Consider the following 19296-nt stretch of genomic DNA (forward strand, 5'->3'; position numbering starts at 1 on the left):
GGTACACACTGGCAGCTCAGGACCTGGTGATGCGTGCCCGCGGGGTCCTGAAGGACAGAGGATGGCGGATATCTAACGACCGACTGGGCTCAGGAGACGACATTTCTGTATATGTCATTCCTTTAATACATGGGAACAAACTTTCATGAGAGCAGTCCAGGGCGTTGGGAGGACAGCAGGGGAGAAAGCTGGGATACCTCTTAGCAGGGCAGGACTGGGAAGCGCCCCAGCAGAGTTCCAGGGGATGCAACCTCTTCCCAGCCCAGGTGGGGAGTTTGCTGCTGAAAGGCCTCTGGCTGTACTTCTGGGGGACCCTTAGATTTCAGTTTCCTCTTCAGTAACAGGTCTGGATACTCAACAAGAGCAAAACATAAAGGCCGCTACTGAGCGCTGTGTTTCTTTTGGTTCCTTTAATAGGCCTCCTAGGCGGCCATTGCCTATTTTGGGCACACACATCATATTTATTTGGAGTAGCTGGGCAGCCATTTTCAGGTGTTACTGGCAGAAGACTCTTCGGCCTGTCAAGCTGCCAGCTTCTCTACGGGTTAAAAGTGCTGCATTGGAAAGTTGGGGATCATGCCTCAGAAACTGTAAGCACCCACCTTCTAGTAAGCCTGAGATTTATTTCAGGGAACACCATCTGTGTGTGTGTTTATGTCTCTCTCTCTCTCTTCATTCTTTTGTGGTTATGGTGGGGTAAGGCAGGGATTTTTTTCTTTTTGATATTCCTTGAATCTTAATTGTTTCTCTTCCATAAAACAGGCCTGGGACTTTCCAGCTCCTTGCTGAGGAATTTGTATGTCAAAGTCCAGCCCAGACTGTCCCCATATTCTGTAGCCCACACCACCCAGGCAGCCTTCTGGAGCAGTGCCCTGGCTGACAGAGTCCTGTCTTTGTTATGTAACAGTTTGTTCCTGAGTTGAGTTTTCTCACCAAATCAGTGTGTTTTCATGAAAATATGGGTGTTTCTTTGGACCAACAGTTCCTCAGTTGTTTCCAGGGGTCCCCCTTTTGTGGCTTGAGATTTCTCTGAGAATCTAGGTTTTCATTTCTGAAATCGTTGGCCCTCCCCACCTGCTGTGCCATGGGGACATATGTAAAGCAGTGTTTAAGAAAAGATCAGAACAGGAAGCTCCATGTATCAGTCAGGTCACCATACCTCGTATGAAGACCATTCCTCCATTTTGGATCCAGGTTCCATGGGCTGTGACTGTCCCCAAGGCCATTCCATATCAGTAAGTATCCGTGTACTGTCAGGGAGCAGCAGTCCTGCTCTCCCCCTCATCCTCAGGCAAGGCCCACTTGGAATAGCCATTTGATAAGAGTGAATTTGAATTGGGTTGACTGGCCATTCTCATGCTGTGTGCCCCATTCCTTCCTCTTGGAATCACGTCCCAGCCACCCACAGCTGAAACCTCCATTCCCACTGTAGCTCCACTTCTGAGTGTTCCTCACAAGAGCTGCAGAGGCAGTGGACATCAGATCTACCTGTTGCTTCTCTACCAAGAGGAATCACAAAATAGAATTTTAGAAATCACTTCTCTCAGGCAGACTACTGCTCTGCATTGGAGGACCTTGTGGAGCGGTGTCTGATTACTGAGTCTGCTTCCTGCACACCTCCTGTGGCTTCATTACCATCTTGACAGTTTTGTGTGATGTAAACATTCTTCCCACCCCATACAGTAAAATGTCATTGATGTGATTCCCAAAACTGCTTGAGCGCCAGTTCCAGTTTGCATGTTTGTTGAATCCCTTCCCCAGAGGAGAGGAGAGGAACCTTTCCTCCAGGATGGTTCGTCACCTTCCTGGAGTTACAGTTATTTTATTAGGAAAGGCCTGGAGCCTCTCTACTCAGGAATGAATTCATTCCACAGTGTGGAAATGATGCCCTGTCTGGTAGGTAAAGTACTATGGGAATTTACCCACCAGCTGTTTGCCAAATGTTGTCAGGGAAGAATTGGACTACTACCTTGTCAGGGGTCATCTTAGCATCTGACAGCCTCCCTCCTCCTCCAGGAGATCGGAGCAACCCCACATGGCTCTGTGGGGACAAGTGTGTGGTAAACCATTTGCTTCTCTGGCAGAATAAGATGCTATGGGACAACATGCAGGCATCCCACAGCAATGTGGTTCCACCTTCTGTTCCCGCCCTGGCTCCAAGTCACGTACAAATGGAAAACAAAGTTCTTCGTGGAGGACTCTGAACTGCCTTCTTTGGGAAGCTGTCCTCATACGCAATTGCCTCTTTCCCATGTTCCCATTGCCTTTCATCTGTTTTCTGTCCTGGGCTTTCTATGTTGGTCCTACCTTGAGCTTTTCTACTTTTATTTGAGCCACCACCGACTTTGGGCATAGATGCCATGATAGTCGTCTACTCAATTCACCAATTCATGTACTGCCAAGACATGTCTCAGGAAAAATTCTGGAACCCCCTTTTTCAGTGTATCCTAAAGTCTTGAGCATTTAGTCCTGCTGGTTAGTTAGAAAGGTATCCAGGAATTCTTTTCATAAGCCTCCTTGGTGGAAAGATCTTAGTAAAAAGCTGAAGCCCTGTTTCTGTTTGGGGGATGGGAGGAAAATTACCAATGAGGTGGATAAATCATATGTGAAAAAAGTGATTTGTTGATTCCCATAGCAGATCTACCCAGCACTGATATTGCTCTGTGAATTGAGCTTACTCTGTTTGGCTTTATTTTTCACCCAGGCCCCATGCCATCCCATCCCAGAGCAGTAACTGTTTCTACATAACAGCCTTTGGAGCATTCCTAGAGAGGTCAAAAGGCAACACACTCAAAATTCTGAAGAACATATTTATATGTGGTTCTGAAATCCTGTGTATCTGACTTATAGCCAAATCTGTTGTCCTAATAGCCTCCGAGGAAGTCTTGTTTAATAAAAAGCTTTCGACTTCCTAGTCAGGTCTTTATGGTTGTCTTGGGGTGTGTGTGGCCACCTCCTCTAATGAAAGGCTCTTTCAGTTCTAAATCTCTTTGTTGGGCTGGACCCTGCTCTTCGGAATACTTGGGGACGGTCTTTTCCTTAAAGACAGCAAACTCCTACCCCATCCACACCCTGCAGCCTTTTGTGGGGCGACAACCAAACGCTTGTTCTCGTGACACCTGCAGGGAGAGCAGCGCGGCAGTCAGAGGTGGAGGGTAGGTTCAGTGGTGGTTCTGCTTACCTGACTGCCATTCTTGGGGTGGCAAGGGAGAGGTGAAAATCGGGCTAGGCCAAGTCCTCAGCTGTGGACTAGGACAGACCACAAAACGTGGCAATTTCAGTTCCTTTCCACAACTTTGGGGAATTTGGGGTGTTTTTGATTTTTTAATTCCTGGCAGCTTACCTCTGTGGGGCTGTGCAAAGTCAGCTGTGCTCACCTTCTCCTTACTCCTAAGGATTCCTTTACTTCTCGGGAACAGCTACAGCCGTAGGTGGATATTGGGCAGGGATGCGAGTCTCGGGACCCAGATGTGGCCTCCAATCTTGGCCATTTGGGCGGAATTTTTGTTTACCAAGAGCACTGACATGGAAACATGTGGAAAAAGACTCCCACATCTTTAAAATTCCGATTCTCCTCTAGACTGCACCTCCTTCCTCGTCTGCCAGTTTTTTTCCAACAAGGTCAAGAGCGGGCAGTGGTTTCTTTCCACCACAGTTTGAGGATCTGACCTTTCCTTAAGTGACCCAGCAGCACCACTGTTCTCAGAGGGAATATGTTAAACTTTTATGAGATTCTATTTTCAGTAAATTACTGCTTCTGGGACACTTGGAGAAAGCAGTGAGGAGTCACCATCTACGCAGAGAACAATCAGGCTGACCCTAAAATTTACCAGATCTAAGAAAAGAGGAAAACGGTATCTGGCCCCAGGACAGAATCTTACACTAGAAATTTGGGTTTGTGAGGACTCTACAGCTGCGGAGAAGTGTCAGAGTCTGCACACCATACGCAGCCCACCACGCTGAGCAGACCGGGCGGGTGCGGCTGATGTGGCAGGTGCGTACCCTGGGATTTTTCAGAGGACACTACGTGAGCAGCCAACTGCCGTCTTAGGTGAGCACCGTGGCAGCTCTTTGTCAGACGGGAGTGCCAGTCTGGGCACGACTGCTCTTTCCGATCCGTGATGTTACATGTAAATAGCTTTCATTTTTCCTCTGCGTCTTCGATGAAGTCTTGTTCACGTAGCAAGCAGGTAGACAGTGACCAAATGAGGCTGTAAACGTGCTGTCGTTTTCTACTGCAGCGTACTTGAAGGAGACCCTTGTGCCCCCCACTCTTCTGATCTTCCATAGTATTTTGTGTCCGGGGAGTCCTGAGGTTATTCTCTTACTTCTGTTCGCTTCCGTTTTCTCTGTTTCTTCTGGAGACCCAGGGAGGCCCACGGGGGAGATCATTTGTAAAGAATGCATCATGGTCTGGGTTTCCAGAAATACCAGATGTACAGAGAATGACAGGAATCTGCCTGAAAATGGCTTCAGAAACATGTACCTTTATGCTTTGTGATCGTGAAACCTTGACTTTTGTAACCCCCCAAAATGAAAACTGTTTAGTAAAGGGGATCTATTTTGTGTGTTTCGAAACTTAGGTGCGATGTTCCCTGGAAAAGCTAAAGAAATGTATATGCTCAATGACATTTTAAAATAAAACATTATATATATGTATATAGGACACCTTTAGAAAAACGTTTGTGTCATTTCTTTTCATTCGCTCTGAAGTTTCTTCGTATCAGGTAATGGAATGACGGGAGTGTCATGACCTCACGGGCAGTTACAAACTGTGACCAGATTCGAAAGACATTCAAAAGGGAATGGATGCCGAGTCTATAAACCTTCGCAAGAATAGCGGTAAAGGCTATCCATTTCAGCAATGCGTCCAGAAGAAACATCTTGGAGGTTACTACCAAGAATTGCTCCCAAGAGGTATTCTTTTTCTTTTTCTTTTTCTTGAGGTATAACTGATACGCAACATTACATTAGCTTCCGGTGTACAATAGTGATTTGATATGTGCATATGGTGCAAGGTGATCGTCACAGAACTTCTAGTTAATCCATCACATTCGTATTAACAAAAGTATTTTTTCTTGTGATAACTTTCACTCACTTAGAAACTTTGAAATATGCAGTACAGTATTATTAACTATAGTCACCGTGCTGTACATTACATCCTCATGACTTACTTACAACTGCGAGTTTGTATTTTTTGACCCTCAGCCACCCATTTCTCCCACCCCTCATCCCTGCCTCTCCCAACCACCAGTCTGTTCTCTGTGCCTGTTCTTGTTTTTATTTATTTTTTAGATACCACATATAAGTGAGCTCATATGGTATTTATCTTATTTCACTTATCATAATGCCCTTAAGATCCATCCACATGGTCACAAATGGCAAGATTTCATTATTTTTTATAACTGAATAATATCCTGTGTGTGTATATTTTCCTTATCCATTCATTCATTGATGGAGACTTGGGTTTTTCCATATCTTGGCCATTGTAAATAATGTTGCAGTCATCATGGGAGTGCATATGTCTTTTCAAGTTAGTGTTCTCGTTTTCTTTGGATAAATACCTACAAGTGGAATTGCTGGATCATATGGTAGTTCTGTTTTGTAATTTTTTAATGAATCTCCATACTGTTTTCCATAGTGGCTGTGGCAGTTTACAGTCCCACCAGTAGTGCACAGGGTCTCCCTTTCACCACATCCTTGCCAACACTTGTCATTTCTTATCTTTTTTATAAGAACCATTCTAACAAGTGTGAGGTGATATCTTACGGTTTTGATTTACATTTCCCTGATGATTAGTGATGTTGCATACCTCTTCATGTGTCTGTTGGCCATCTGTAGGTCTTCTTTGGAAAAATGTCTATTCAGATCTTCTGCCCATTTTTTTAATTGAGTTGCTTTGGGTTTGTTGTTTTTTTATTGTTATTGAATTGTATGAGTTCTTTATATATTTTGGATATTAACCTATTACCAGATACATGATTTGCAAATATTTTCTCCCATTCAGTAGGTTGCTTTTTCATTTTGTTGATGGTTTCCTTTGCTGTACAGAAGCTTTTTAGTTTGATGTAATCACACTTGTTTATTTTTGCTGTCTGTTGATGCCTTTGCTTTTGGTGTCAAATCAAAAAAAAAAAAAAAATCATTTCCAAGACCCATGTCAAGGAGCTTACTGCCTATGTTTTCTTTTAGGAGTTTTATGGTTTCAGCTTGCATTCAAGTCTTTAATCCATTTTGAGATAATATTTATGTATGGTGTAAATAGAGGTCCAGTTTTCCCAACCCACTGATTGAAGAGATTGTTCTCTCCCCATTGTATATCCTTGGCTCCTTTGTCATAAATTAATTGACCATATATGTGTGAGTTTGTTTTTGGGCTCTCTATTCTGTTCCATTAATCTATGTGTCTGTCTTTATGTAAATACCATACTGTGTTGACTGCAGCTTTGTAATATAGCTTGAAATCAGGGAGCATGATGCCTCCAGCTTTGTTCTTCTTTCTCAACATTGCTTTGGATGTTTGGGGTCTTTTGTGGTTCCATACAAATTTTAGGATTATTTCTTCTATTTCTATGAAAAATGCCATTAGAATTTTATAGGAGTTGCACTGGATCTGTAGAATGCTTTAGATAATGTGGACATTTTAACAATACTGATTCTTCCAATCCATGAACACAGTACACCCTTCCATTTCTTTGTGTCATATTCACTTTCTTTAATGTCTTGTAATTTTCAGTGTATAGTCTTTTACCTCTTTGGTTAAATTATTGCTAGGAATCTTATTTTTTTATCTAACTTTAAATGGGATAGTTTTCTTAATTTCTCTTTCTGATAGTTTGTTATTAGTGTGTACAAATGCAAGAGATTTCTGTATATTGCTTTTGTACACTGCAACTTCACTGAATTCATTCATGAGCTCTAGCAGTTCTGGGGGGATTCTTTGGGTGATTTTTTATATTATATCATGTTATCTGCAAATATGACAGTTTTACCCTTTCCTTTTTGATTTCTATTCCTTTTACTTCTTTTTCTTGCCTAATTGTTCTGGCTAGTTCTTCCAGTATTATGCTGAATAAAAATAACAAGAATATGCATCATTTTCTTATTCCCGGTCTTAAAAGATTCCAGCTTTTTACCACTCAGTATGATGTTATCTGTGGGCATGTCATATGTGGCCTTTATTGTGTTGAGGTATGTTCCCTCTATAACCTCTTTGTTGAGAGTTTTTATCATATAAAGGGATGTTGAATTTTGCCAAATGCTTTTTCTGCGTCTACGGAGATGATTATATGTTTATCCTTTATTTTGTTAATATGATGTATCACATTGTTTGATTGTGAAAATTAAACTACCCTTGTACCCCTGGAATAAATCCTAAATGAAGTTCCTTTTAATGTACTGTTGAATTCTGTTTGCTAAGTTTTTTTGAGGACTTTTGCATCTATGTTTATCAAGGATATTGGCTTGTAATTTTCTTTTCTTGTGCTATCCTTGTTTGGTTTTGGTGTCAGGTAATGCTAGCCTCATAAAATTAGTTTGGAAGTATTCTCTCCTCTTCTGTTTTGTGGAAGAGTTTGAGAAGGATTGATATTAATTCTTATTTGAATCTTGGGCAGAATTCACCCGTGAAGCCATCTGGCCCCATGACTTTTGTTTTTTTGGGAGATTTTTCATTAATTCACTATTCTTACTAGTAATCAGTCTGTTCAGATTTCCTGTTTCTTCATGATTCAGTCTTGGAAGGTTGTATGTTTCTAGGAACCTATCCATTTCTTTTAGGTTATCCAATTTATTGGCACATAATTGTAGTAGTCTCTTATGATCCTTTGCATTTCTGTATTATCAGTTATAATGTCTCTTTTGTTCTCAGTTGTATTTATGAGTTCTGGTCATTTTTGCTTGGTGAGTCTGGCTACTGGCTTGTCAATTTTGTTTATCTTCTCGTAGAACCAGCTCTTGGTTTCATTGATCTTTTCTATTGTTTTTTTGGTCCCTGTTTTATTTATTTCTGCTTTGATCTTTGTTATTTCCTTCCTTCTACTGACTTTGAACTTTGTTCACTTTGCAGTTCTTTGAGTTGTGTAATTATGTTGAGATTTTTCTTGTTTCTTGAGGTAGGCATTTATTGCTATGAACCTCCCTCTGGAACTGCTTTTGCTGCATCCGATAGGTTTTGGTATGTTGTACTTACATTTTCTTTTGTCTCAAGGTATTTTTTGATTTCCTCTTTGATTTCTTCATTGACCTGTTGATTGTTCAGTAGCATGTTGTTTAATCTCTACATATTTGTGAATTGTCCAGTTTTCTTCTTATAACCAATTTCTAGTTTCATACCATTGTAGTCAGAAAATATGGTTGATATGATTTCAGTCTTAAATTTGTTAAGACTTGTTTTGTGGCCTAACATATGATGTATCCTGGATAATGTTCCATGTACACTTGAAAACTGTATATTCTGTTGCTTTTGAATGGAATGTTCTGTACAAATATCTCTTTAAGTCCATCTGATCTAACATGTCACTTAAGGCTGATGTTTCCTTATTGATTTTCTTTCTGGATGATCTACCCATTGGTGTAAGTGGAGTACTAAAGTCCCTTATTATTATTGTATTGCTGTCTCTTTCTCCCTTTTGGTCTCTCAATATTTGCTTTATTTAGGTTCTCTTACGTTGGATGTATAAATATTTACAAGTGTTTCATCCTCTTGTTGACTGATCCCTTTATCCCAGGAGGTATTTTTGAGAGGGCTAGTGATTATATACTTGCTGAAGACTGTAGAAGTCAAGACTCTCCTTAGTTACTTAAGCATTTTTAAGTACTTACAAAGTGTTAGTAAAATGTTCCATCTTATACAGAAGAGTTAACAGATGGGACAAGACAGCAAAGAATGCTAATTCTGCTTAGTTCTAGAGTCCAGGAAGTTAAAAGTAATCTAGAAAATAACACAATGTTAAAAAATAACTTAAGTATTGATTCACAAAAGAAAGCTAAACGTAGGCTATAGCTTATCTGAAGCTTAGGTTGGAAGAGCAGACTAGTTAGAAAACACACATATTAGAATAGTTTTATTGTAAAACCTCCTCAGCTTTTTTCCCCTTCACTTGTGCCTCCTCCTTCTCCTCCCTCAATAGTAGAAAGTCATGAAGAGTCAATCCCAAGATTAGATACCTGAAGGTTAAGACATTTCTTCTCTGTGGAAAATGGTGGAGTCTTCTAGCATTCTCTCACGAGCAGTGTTTAGCTTATCAGATTAGCTCCTGAAAGCTGCGTCAGGTTGTCTCTAAAGATGGCTGCCAAAAATGCCTCCTACATCTGTTCACAAGTGCTCCTTTTCCCATCATGAGGTGGCGTTTGTTTCCCTACCCCTTGAGTCTGGTCTGGCTGGTGACTTGATTTGATTAATAGAATGCAGAAGTGACATTCTGAGAATTCCAAATTTAGGTCTCAGGAGGCCTTATAGCACCTGCTTTCGCTCTTGGAAGCCAGCCACACTGCAAATGTCAGACTACATTATTGAGTGATGAGAGGCCACCAGGGAGATAACCAAAGTGCCCAGACATTGGAAGTGAGGCCATCTTTCATCCCTAAATCCCTCTTGAGTCACTTCAGGTGATACCATAAGAAGAGAGAGACCCAGCCAGCTCTCAGCTGTTCAGGCCATTCCAGCTGAGGCCACAGACATCACAGAGCAGAGAGGAGCCATCCACACTGAGCCCTGCCTGAATTCCTGACCCACAGAAACATGAGCAAATAAGATGGTTTTATTTTAAGCCACGTAAGATTTGGATACTTTATAACATACAACACAGCAATAGATAACTGAAACAAGGTATAGAGAACCTGGCTTGGAGGAATTTGGGGTAAATTAAACAGAGAAGAGAATGGCAATGAGAAAATACATTTGTAACTTGGGCAATAATGGAACCTAGTAGAGTGACTGAAATGAGGGAAACTAACTTCCAGCAATAATGTGGAGATTCTGATGGCTATATTGGGGTCCCAGCAAGAGTTTTCCTCCACATCTACGTTTTTGCTTCTTCATGCAGCTTCCAGTGATCATTGCTAAGCCAGGAAAATGAGGACTACTGAGGCTATGAGCCTACAAGGGGGAAAGGAAGGTCTTTAACTCCTCACTTAATGATAGGACCGTTTGTGACCTTTGGGAGAGTCAAGTGCTTCTGTTGCTCCCCAGACTGTTGCTTGAGCGTGATAAGTTATATTGGAGGGAAAACAAGACAGTTTTTAAATTGTATGTGCATGTGTATTTTTTTAAAAATTCCCATCGTTTAAAAATCCCCATGTACAAAATACTTCAAAGTTGTTGCCATCCCAGTTTTTCCCTTCAATTAAATGTCAGGCCAAAGAGTGAGTTATATATCCTAGCAATTAGTCTGCCTTTTTAATTGCTTTTTCTATCATTAGAGCCCTGAAAAGACTGCTGCTCTCAGTACATCTCTACATTTTTAGTGTCTTGTCTTTCACTTCTGAAGAGATTCTCCAGCCAGCTAACCTCTTTTGCTTTATTGATCCCACTTAAGCTGCCTGCAAGAGATTCCAAGTGTGAATGAGCATGAGGTGGGGGCAGGGTGCTCTGTGACTGCCTTCCAGGCACCAGATCTGATCATTTGCTGGTCCAAGGGGACATGGACAGGGCTTTGGAAGGTCTGAGTGTAGCCCTGGAGGATAGCACTTCTCTAAAAGGGGAAGATAAATCTGTACTTTGTCTTTTACCATTTTTTAAAATTTTAATTTACAAATAGAGTCACCAAAAAGGTAAATGTAGATGAGCTCATTCAGAAGGCACTGTTGTGAGGTGGGAGTGGGGTGGGGTGGGGGAGTGTTTGACATGAGGACGAAGTGAAGTCATGATAGCAAAATGTCCCAAACCAAGACATTTTACACCCTTTAAGCACTACTAGTTCGTGTCAGTAACCAGACATCTCGGATTTAAACAAAGGAATTCTGGAACCTGAAAATAGTAGTCTCAGCAGTTCTGAATTTGAGATTACTTCCTTGCTGAGTTGGGTGAGATAAAAAGTTGCAGGTGAGATTCTGGAGAACTATGAAATCTCTATTCTCATTGTCCTCGGTAAAAAAATGAAAGTTCCAACTCCTCAAAGCCCTAATATAAGAAGTCAGGGGCCATCTAGCCAGTCTACCAAATGCACAGTAGATTTTGAAAATTAACAGTGTGGTTGCACTCCTACTTTCAAAAAAGATAAGTGCTATCATCATTAGTGTTATGTGTCTTAAAATACAATTCATATAGACTCAATCATTTATAGATGATGTTACAATGTTTATCTGGGAATTGCTTCAAACATTGAGTGGGGGGAGTTGATCGGCACTCAGAACGAGACAAGATTGACCATGTTGAAAAAAGTTATCCAGACTTGGAAATAAAAGGATGTTGGCATGCCTTTTCAGTGTCTTTCCTAGAATATCATCTAGCAGGCCCACCCAAGAATTATTTAGTTCTTAGGTTAGGGTTCAGCAAACTTCTTCTGTAAAAGGCCAGATGATAAATACTTTAGACTTTATGGACCATTTGGACTCTGTCACAACTACTCAACTCTGTTGCATAAAAGTAGTCACAGACTGAATGAGGTTCTGTGCTAAAGTGGTAAAAATCCAAACTTTTATGTCTTGATCGGAAGAATTAACTCATGAAAAGACGGTCTGATCTTCTCTGGTGTGAAATGAATGAAAAAGTCACACATATTAATGAACACTAATGGACTACCATTAAGAAAAACCAGGTAGATCAGTAATCATTTATCTTACTTGTTACAAATGGGATAATTTAGAAATGCTCCAGTTGTTTACTGCTAAGTTTTATATTCCACTTTTAGCCACGATGGTGGGGGAAGCATCAGGGTTGTAACACTGTATTTCTTCAATACTAAGACATGATCAGTTATATAACCTGCCACCAATTCAAGGCAGTTAGATTTTATTCTTAAGGAGGAAGCTAACCTATGATTTACCGTGCTTTAGCATGAGATAAAAATAAAACACCATCTATGTATTATATTCTTACTATTTATTAGGCCCTGTGCTAGGTACTTGACATCTGATTTCTTTTATCCCCCTCTCAGGTAAATATTACCACGTTTTACAAACGAGGAAATAATTTCATCCCATTTGTGATCAAGAATATACTTTATGTGATTTCAATCCTTTAAAATTTACTGAGGTTTGTTTTATGACCTAATATAAACAGGTTTCCCCCCTATCCAAAAATGGAGTGTTCCTGTGAAACCTTTTGTGAGCTGAAATGACATAAAGTGAAGAAGCAATTACCATTAATTTATACGAAAAAAATTTTGAGCATTCCCAGACCTCTTATAGGCTTTTCTGATACTTTATGACACATCTTGCTAATGGATGCACAAAATAAATCAGGCTGAAGAACAGATGCTCATAGGCACAGTTCAAAGCTTTGGCAGCTTGATGCATAAATGCTGAGTGTAGATCCAGGGGAAGGAGCATGGTGGTACCACTCCTGTTGCTCAGAGTGTGCACTGCCTCTATTGCTGCAACACCAATGCTGAACACTGTTTTCACCTTTTCTTTGTAAAAGTGAAAATTCTCTTTGGATTTCATTCAGTTAGCAGAAACAAGAGGCCTTTCACAATGGAGGTCCTTCATAAAAGCAAAGTGGCTTAAAACAAACTTTGGAAAAGCAGGGAATCCCTGTAGTCTTTCCTGGAGAATGTTCCACGTGTACCTGAAAAGAATGAATGTTCGGCTGCTGTTGGGTGTGTTCTTTAGCTGTCTATTATATCTCGTCAATTTATCCATTGTTCAAGTTTTCTGTTTGTTGATCTTCTGCCTAGTTGTTCTATCCATTATTAAAAGTGACCTATTAAAGTCTCCAGCTATTACTGTTGAATTGTCTGCTTCCCTCTTTAATTTTATTAGTTTTTGCTTTGTGTATTCTGGGGTTCTGTTGTTAGGTACATATATGTTATAATTCTCTTTCCTGTTGGATTGACCCTTTTATCATTATAAAATGTCCTCCCTTGTCTCTGGTAACTTATTTTTTTAGAGACGTATTTATTTATTTGAGAGAGAGTGAATGAGCAGGGGGAGGGGGCAGAGCGACAGAGAGAATCTCTAACAGACTCCCTGCTGAGCAAGGAGCCCCATGTGGGGCTCAAACTCATGACCCTGAGATCATGACCTGAGCCGAAATCAAGAGGTGGATGCTTAACTGACTGAGCCACCCAGGCACCCCTCTGGTAACAATTTTAAAGTATATTTTGTTTGATATTTGTATAGCTCTTCTTTTGTCTGTTTACTTCTTGCAGAGTACATCTTTTTCCATCATTTTATTGTGAGCCTATTTGTATCTTTGACTCTAAAGAGTATCTGTTACAGAGAAAATGTAATTATACCATGTTTATTTTTTTTTTAAGATTTTATTATTTGAGAGAGGGACAGAGGGACCACAAGCAGGGAGAAGGGCAGAAAGAAAGGGAGAGGGACAAGCAGGCTCCGCACTGACCAGGGAGCCCAACATGGGGCTCAATCCCAAGACCCTGAGATCATGACCTGAGCTGAAGTCAGATGCTTAACCACCATCCAGGTGCCCCAGTTACACCATTGTTTATAAATTCATTGTGCACTCTCAATTGTTATGTTAGTGACCATACAGTACATCATTAGTTTTTGATGTAGTGTTCCATGGTTCATTGTTTGTGTATAACACCCAGTGCTCCATGCAATACGTGCCCTCCCTAATACCCATCACCGGGCTAGCCCATCCCCCACCCCCTCCCCTCTGAAACCCTCAGTTTGTTTCCCAGAGTCCATAGTCTCTTGTGGTTCGTTCCCCCTTCGGTTTACCCCCCTTCATTCTTCCCTTCCTTCTCCTACTGATCTTCGTGCTATTCCTTATGTTCCACAAATGATAATTCTGTGGAACATAAATTTGTGATAAACCATATAATTGTCTTTCTCTGCTTGACTTATTTCACGTAGCATAATCTCCTCCAGTCCCATCCACATTGCTGCAAATGTTGGGTAATCGTTCTTTCTGATGGCTGAGTAATATTCCATTGTATATATGGACCACATCTTTATCCATTCGTCTGTTGAAGGGCATCTCAGCTCCTTCCACAGTTTAGCTATTGTGGACAATGCGGCCATGAACATTGGGGTGCATATGGCCCTTCTCTTCACTACATCTGTATCTTTGGGATAAATACCCAGTAGTGCAATTGCTGGGTCATAGGGTAGCTCTATTTTTAACTTTTTGAGGGACCTCCACACTGTTTTCCAAAGTGGCTGTAACAACTTGCATTCCCACCAACAGTGTAAGAGGGTTCCCCTTTCTCCACATCCTCTCCAACATCTGTTGTTTCTTGCCTTGTCAATTTGCCATTCTAACTGGTGTAGGGTGGTATCTCGATGTGGTTTTGATTTGAATTTCCCTGATGGCTAATGATTTTGAACATATTTTCATGTGTCTGTTAGCCATTTGTATGTCTTCACTGGAAAAGTGTTCATATCTTCTGACCATTTTTTGATTTGATTATTTGTTTCTCATGTATTGAGTTTGAGAATTTCTTTATAGATCTTGGATACCAGTCTTTTATCTGTAGTGTCACTTGCAAATATCTTCTCCCATTCCGTGGGTTGCCTCTTTGTTTTAATGACTGTTTCCTTTGCTGTGCAGAAACTTTTTATCTTGATGAAGTCCCAGAAGTTCATTTTTTCTTTTGTTTCCCTTGTCTTTGGAGATGTGTCATGAAAGAAGGTGCTGTGGCCAGTGTCGAAGAGGTTACAGCCTATGTTCTCCTCTATGATTTTGATGGATTCCTGTCTCACATCAAGGTCTTTCATGCATTTGGAGTTTATCTTTGTGTATGGTGTGAGAGAGTGGTCAAGTTTCATTCTTCTGTATATAGCTGTCCAATTTTTCCAGCACTATTTATTAAAGAGACTTTTTCCCACTGGATGTTTTTTCCTGCTTTGTCAAAGATTAGTTGCCCAAAGAGCCGAGGGTCCATTTCTGGGTTCTCTATTCTGTTCCATTGGTCTATGTGTCTATTTTTGTGCCAGTACCATGCTGTCTTGGTGATCACAGCTTTGTAGTATAGCTTGAAATCAGGCAACGTGATGTCCCCAGCTTTTTCTTTTTCAACATTTCCTTGGTGATTCGGGGTTTTTTTCTGGTTCCACACGAATTTTAGGATTGTTTGTTCCAGCTCTTTGAAAAATGTCATCAGTATTTTGATTGGGATGGCGTTGAAAGTGTAGATTGCTCTGGGTAGCGTAGACATTTTAACTATGTTTATTCTTCCGATCCATGAGCATGGAATGTTTTTCCATCTTTTTGTGTCTTCAATGTCTTTCATCAGTGTTCTGTAGTTTCTAGAGTACAGATCCTTACCTCTCTGGTTAAGTTTATTCCAAGGTATCTTATGGTTTTTGGTGCTATTGTAAATGGAATCGATTCCCTAATTTCTCTTTCTTCAGTCTCATTGTGTATAAAAATGCAACTGATTTCTGAGCATTGATTTTGTATCCTGCCACATTACTGAATTGTATGAGTTCTAGGAATTTGGAGGTGGAGTCTTTTGGGTTTTCCATTTAAAGTATCATGTCATCTGCAAAGAGAGAGAGTTTTACTTCTTTGCCAATTTGAATACCTTTTATTCTTTTTTGTTGTCTGATTGCTGTTTGTTGCTAAGACTTCTAGTACTATGTTGAACAATAATGGCACATGCTCTGCCTTTTGATTGGAATGTTTAATCCATATACATTTAATATAATTACTGATAAAGTAGGATTTATATCTACCATTTCATTATTTTCTATGTGTCTTATGTCTTTTTTGTTCCTGTGTTCTTTCATTATTGCCTTCTTTTGCATTAAATAATTTTGAGTACACCATTTTAATTCCTTTGTTGTTTCTCAATTATATTTTTAAAGTTATTTTCGTAGTGGTTTTCCTAAAGGTTACCTCTAGCATCTTAAAGCAATCTAGTTTAGATTAATACCAGATTAACTGCAATAGTATACAAAAACATTGCCCATATATATATATATATAGATATAGAAGAGGTGTAAATAAAAATACATTTATACTGTCTTTTATAATTCTCATATATTTACTTTTACTGGTGTTCTTTATTCATGTGAATTCAAGTTACTGTCTAGTATCCTTTTATTTCAGTCTGAAGGATTCTCTTTAGTATTTCATATAAAACAGGTCTGTTTGTGACAAATTTTCTGTTTACCTGGAAATGTCTTAATTTCTGTTATATTTTGAAGAACAGTTTTACTGGCTATGAAGTTCTTGGCTAATAGGGTTTTCGGTTTTGGTTTTGTTTTGTTTTTTCTTTTGGCACTTTAAACACATCATCTGGCCACCTGGCCTGCATGGTTTCTGTTGGGACATTAAACTTGCTGATGATGCCTTGTGATGGAGTGACCTTTCTCTTGTTGCTTTCAAGAAGCTGACTATGTTGTGTCTACCTGTGATCTCTTTGAGTTCATCTTACTTGGAGTTCATTGAGCTTCTGTATATATAGGTTAATGTTTCTCATCAAACTTGGAGCACACATTCTGGAAAGTAATGGACAACTCTAGCCTTTACTTCTTGCTTTTGCAGAGACTTATGGTCAGCCAGGGTCAGAGAGCAGGCCTAGTCACATCTCCTAGGCATGTGCAAGGACTTCTAGGTCTCCAGTAATATGCTGGAGCTTTCCAGTGCCCTCTACAGACAGCTCATTCACCAGTTTTGACTTTTTTCGTTAAAACTTTGGGTCAGTCTCTTGTTAGCCTCCACTGGTATGACCTTATACAGCTCTGATGTTAAACATTTATTGCCGATCGTTTTTAACTAATGCAGTGGCGATAGAACTGTTCACATACAACTGGTCAAGTTAAGGTAAGCCCTGTGGCTGGGGTCTTTCCAGGGAACCACCAGGTCAAATTGTGGCAATGCTCTGGGGCTGCAGCTTTTTGGGGAGCTACAAACCCATGCTGCCCCCTTCATTGGCTGGTGGTCTTTTAGGTCTCAGAGCTACTCTGGTTGTGAGACTGTTGGTGTTCGGGGCTAGCACATATCTGGAGTGAGGGTACGGAAACTGGTTAAGTTTAAAATGCCACGAAGCTCCCAGTTCTTACTGAGAGTCAGCTGGTTTTCTTGAATAAACACTCCCTGGATTGTTGCAGTCCTTTAGTTAAAATCATCTTTTTCAAAACTCTGGAAATTCACAGTTTTTACCACTGTTCTCTTTAGTACATTGTGGTTGTGTGGCAGAGTGGGATTGCCAAAGTCCTCATCCGGCTCTGCAGATGAAGAAATAAAAGTTCAGGTAGGTTAAGTAGTTGCCCAAGGACACAAGAGCCAAGGAGCACCGAAGCCACGATTTCAAGTCCAAAATTTATGTTCTCTACTCCACCACCTCGCACTGTCACAGTTTCTAGAACTTCTCGTTAGATAAGCAGTAGTTGCAAAACCTCCATCGTGTATGCGCTTATTTAGATGGCATTTGTAACAAAGCCCTTTCCCATCAAATCGCCATTCCTGACCTTTGCACTGAGCCATCACACCGTGTTGTCCGCTGACCCACCAGCACCATTTTCTATAAAATGTGTTTCTGTCACAGGCATTTTATTTCCCTCTCACTCTGGCTTTGACTCTAACTCAGCTGGAGCTCTGTGCCAGCATGTCCTTCACACTTACTGTAAAGGTTTCTCTTGGCAAGGGTTCTTTTTAGGATGAAAGAGAGTACCAGGCTCCAACAGAAGGCCCTTACCCGAGCAGAATGAATGGCGTGCTACCCCAGGGGTATCAGCCACAGTACTTAACTTTCTGTGAAGTTCTCCATACCTGCCAGTTAATAGTTGCAGAAGAACAGACACCCAGGGTCTGGAACAACAGAACAAATTATGTCCACATTCCTCTTGAACTGGAAGTGTGCTTAAAACAGATCCTACATTCTTGAGCACTGACCTGTAATAAAAGTAATGGTACAAGGTAAATCTTTTACCGGGGGCCCAGCTGCACTATTTATTACAAAACCTGAAGTGTCGGGCCGGAGAGTCACTTGCTGCAGTGGTGTCCATATTACAGCTCTTGACATCTCTCTTTATGGGCTCAGTTGATCTGAAATAAGATGACCATTTCACACACTAACAGGGCACTTTTCGATGATCTACTTGACCTTTGCCTCTGGGCTCAGCAATAAGAAGAGTGATAAAATATTTTTTCACAGAACAAAACCCAAAGAATTCAAGCTTAAGGGAGCCTAAATCCAACAATGCAGCGGCCTTGAGCATTTAATTCCTTAATAAATACCCATTTCCTCCTGCAGGGCTTCTGTGCCCTGGCTGCACAGTAAAATCACCTGGGAGCTTAAAAGTCCTGCTGACAAGGCCCTACCCTCAGACCACTTTAGCCAGAATCAGAATCCCCAGGGAGCAACCCAGCCATCAGTATTTTCAAAATGTTCTTCAGGTGACTATGGGAACCACTGTGGGAACCACTGTGGAAAGATACCAAGGACACCCCCACCCCGAACTAGAGCAGATTAGCAAATAAAAACTACAGAATCCTACTTAAATCTGAATTTCAAATAAAAAAAATGGGAAAAATATGTCCTACGCAATATTTGGGGCATACTTAAATTATTTATTTGCTGTTTATCTGAAATTCAAATTTAGATGGATGTCCTGTGTCTGGAACCCCTACATAGAACAAAACTGAAAATTAGAAGCGGCAAAAATAAAGCTCTTCCAGCAGAGAAATTCCACCACTTGGTAGGTTCTTATCTCAAAAAAAAAAAAAAAAACAAGATCTCCTGGAACATAACAGAAATAAAAGTTGTGCCCGGTCAAAGGCATCCTCAGGGAGAGTTTCCAAGACATGGAATAGGAGAGAGGGCTGCAGGAGTGTCCCAGACAGGCTTCCGTCGTGCCTGTCTTAGTTTGCTGAGGCTGCCATAAGAAACTACCTCAGACCAGGTGGCTTCAACAGCAGAAGTTTACTTTCTCAAAGTTCTGGAGGCCAGAAGTCCAAGATCAAGGTGGTGACAGGTTTGGTTTCTCCTCAGGCCTTTCTCCTCGGTTTGCTTAGGCTTGGCCTCCTCGCTGCATCCTCACACAGTCTTTTGTCTATGTTCACGCATCCCTGGTGTCTCCTTGTGTGTCCAGATTTCCTCTTACAAGGACACAGTCATATTGGATTGGGCCCCACCCAGAGGACCTCATTTTACCTTCATTACCTCTTCAAAGGGTCTATCTCCGGGAGCGCCTGGGGGGCTCAGTTGGATAAGC

The 19296-nt window shown here is 40.7% G+C and overlaps 1 protein-coding gene across 1 annotated transcript in view; it reads left to right on the top strand.

The window, feature by feature from the left end:
- Positions 1-18815, top strand: part of PPM1H (protein phosphatase, Mg2+/Mn2+ dependent 1H) — a 254361-nt gene extending 235546 nt beyond the window's left edge. Inside the window, exon 10 of the mRNA XM_045789684.2 lies at positions 2-18815. Within this exon, the coding sequence (XP_045645640.1) occupies positions 2-149 (148 nt within the window). The 3' untranslated portion in view covers positions 150-18815. The remainder of the gene's footprint in view (position 1) is intronic.
- Positions 18816-19296: the final 481 nt, after the last annotated feature.

This window comes from Ursus americanus, chromosome 17 (assembly GCF_024610735.1).
Source record: "Ursus americanus isolate L20-20 chromosome 17, mUrsAme1.1.p, whole genome shotgun sequence".
Lineage (NCBI taxonomy): Eukaryota > Metazoa > Chordata > Mammalia > Carnivora > Ursidae > Ursus > Ursus americanus.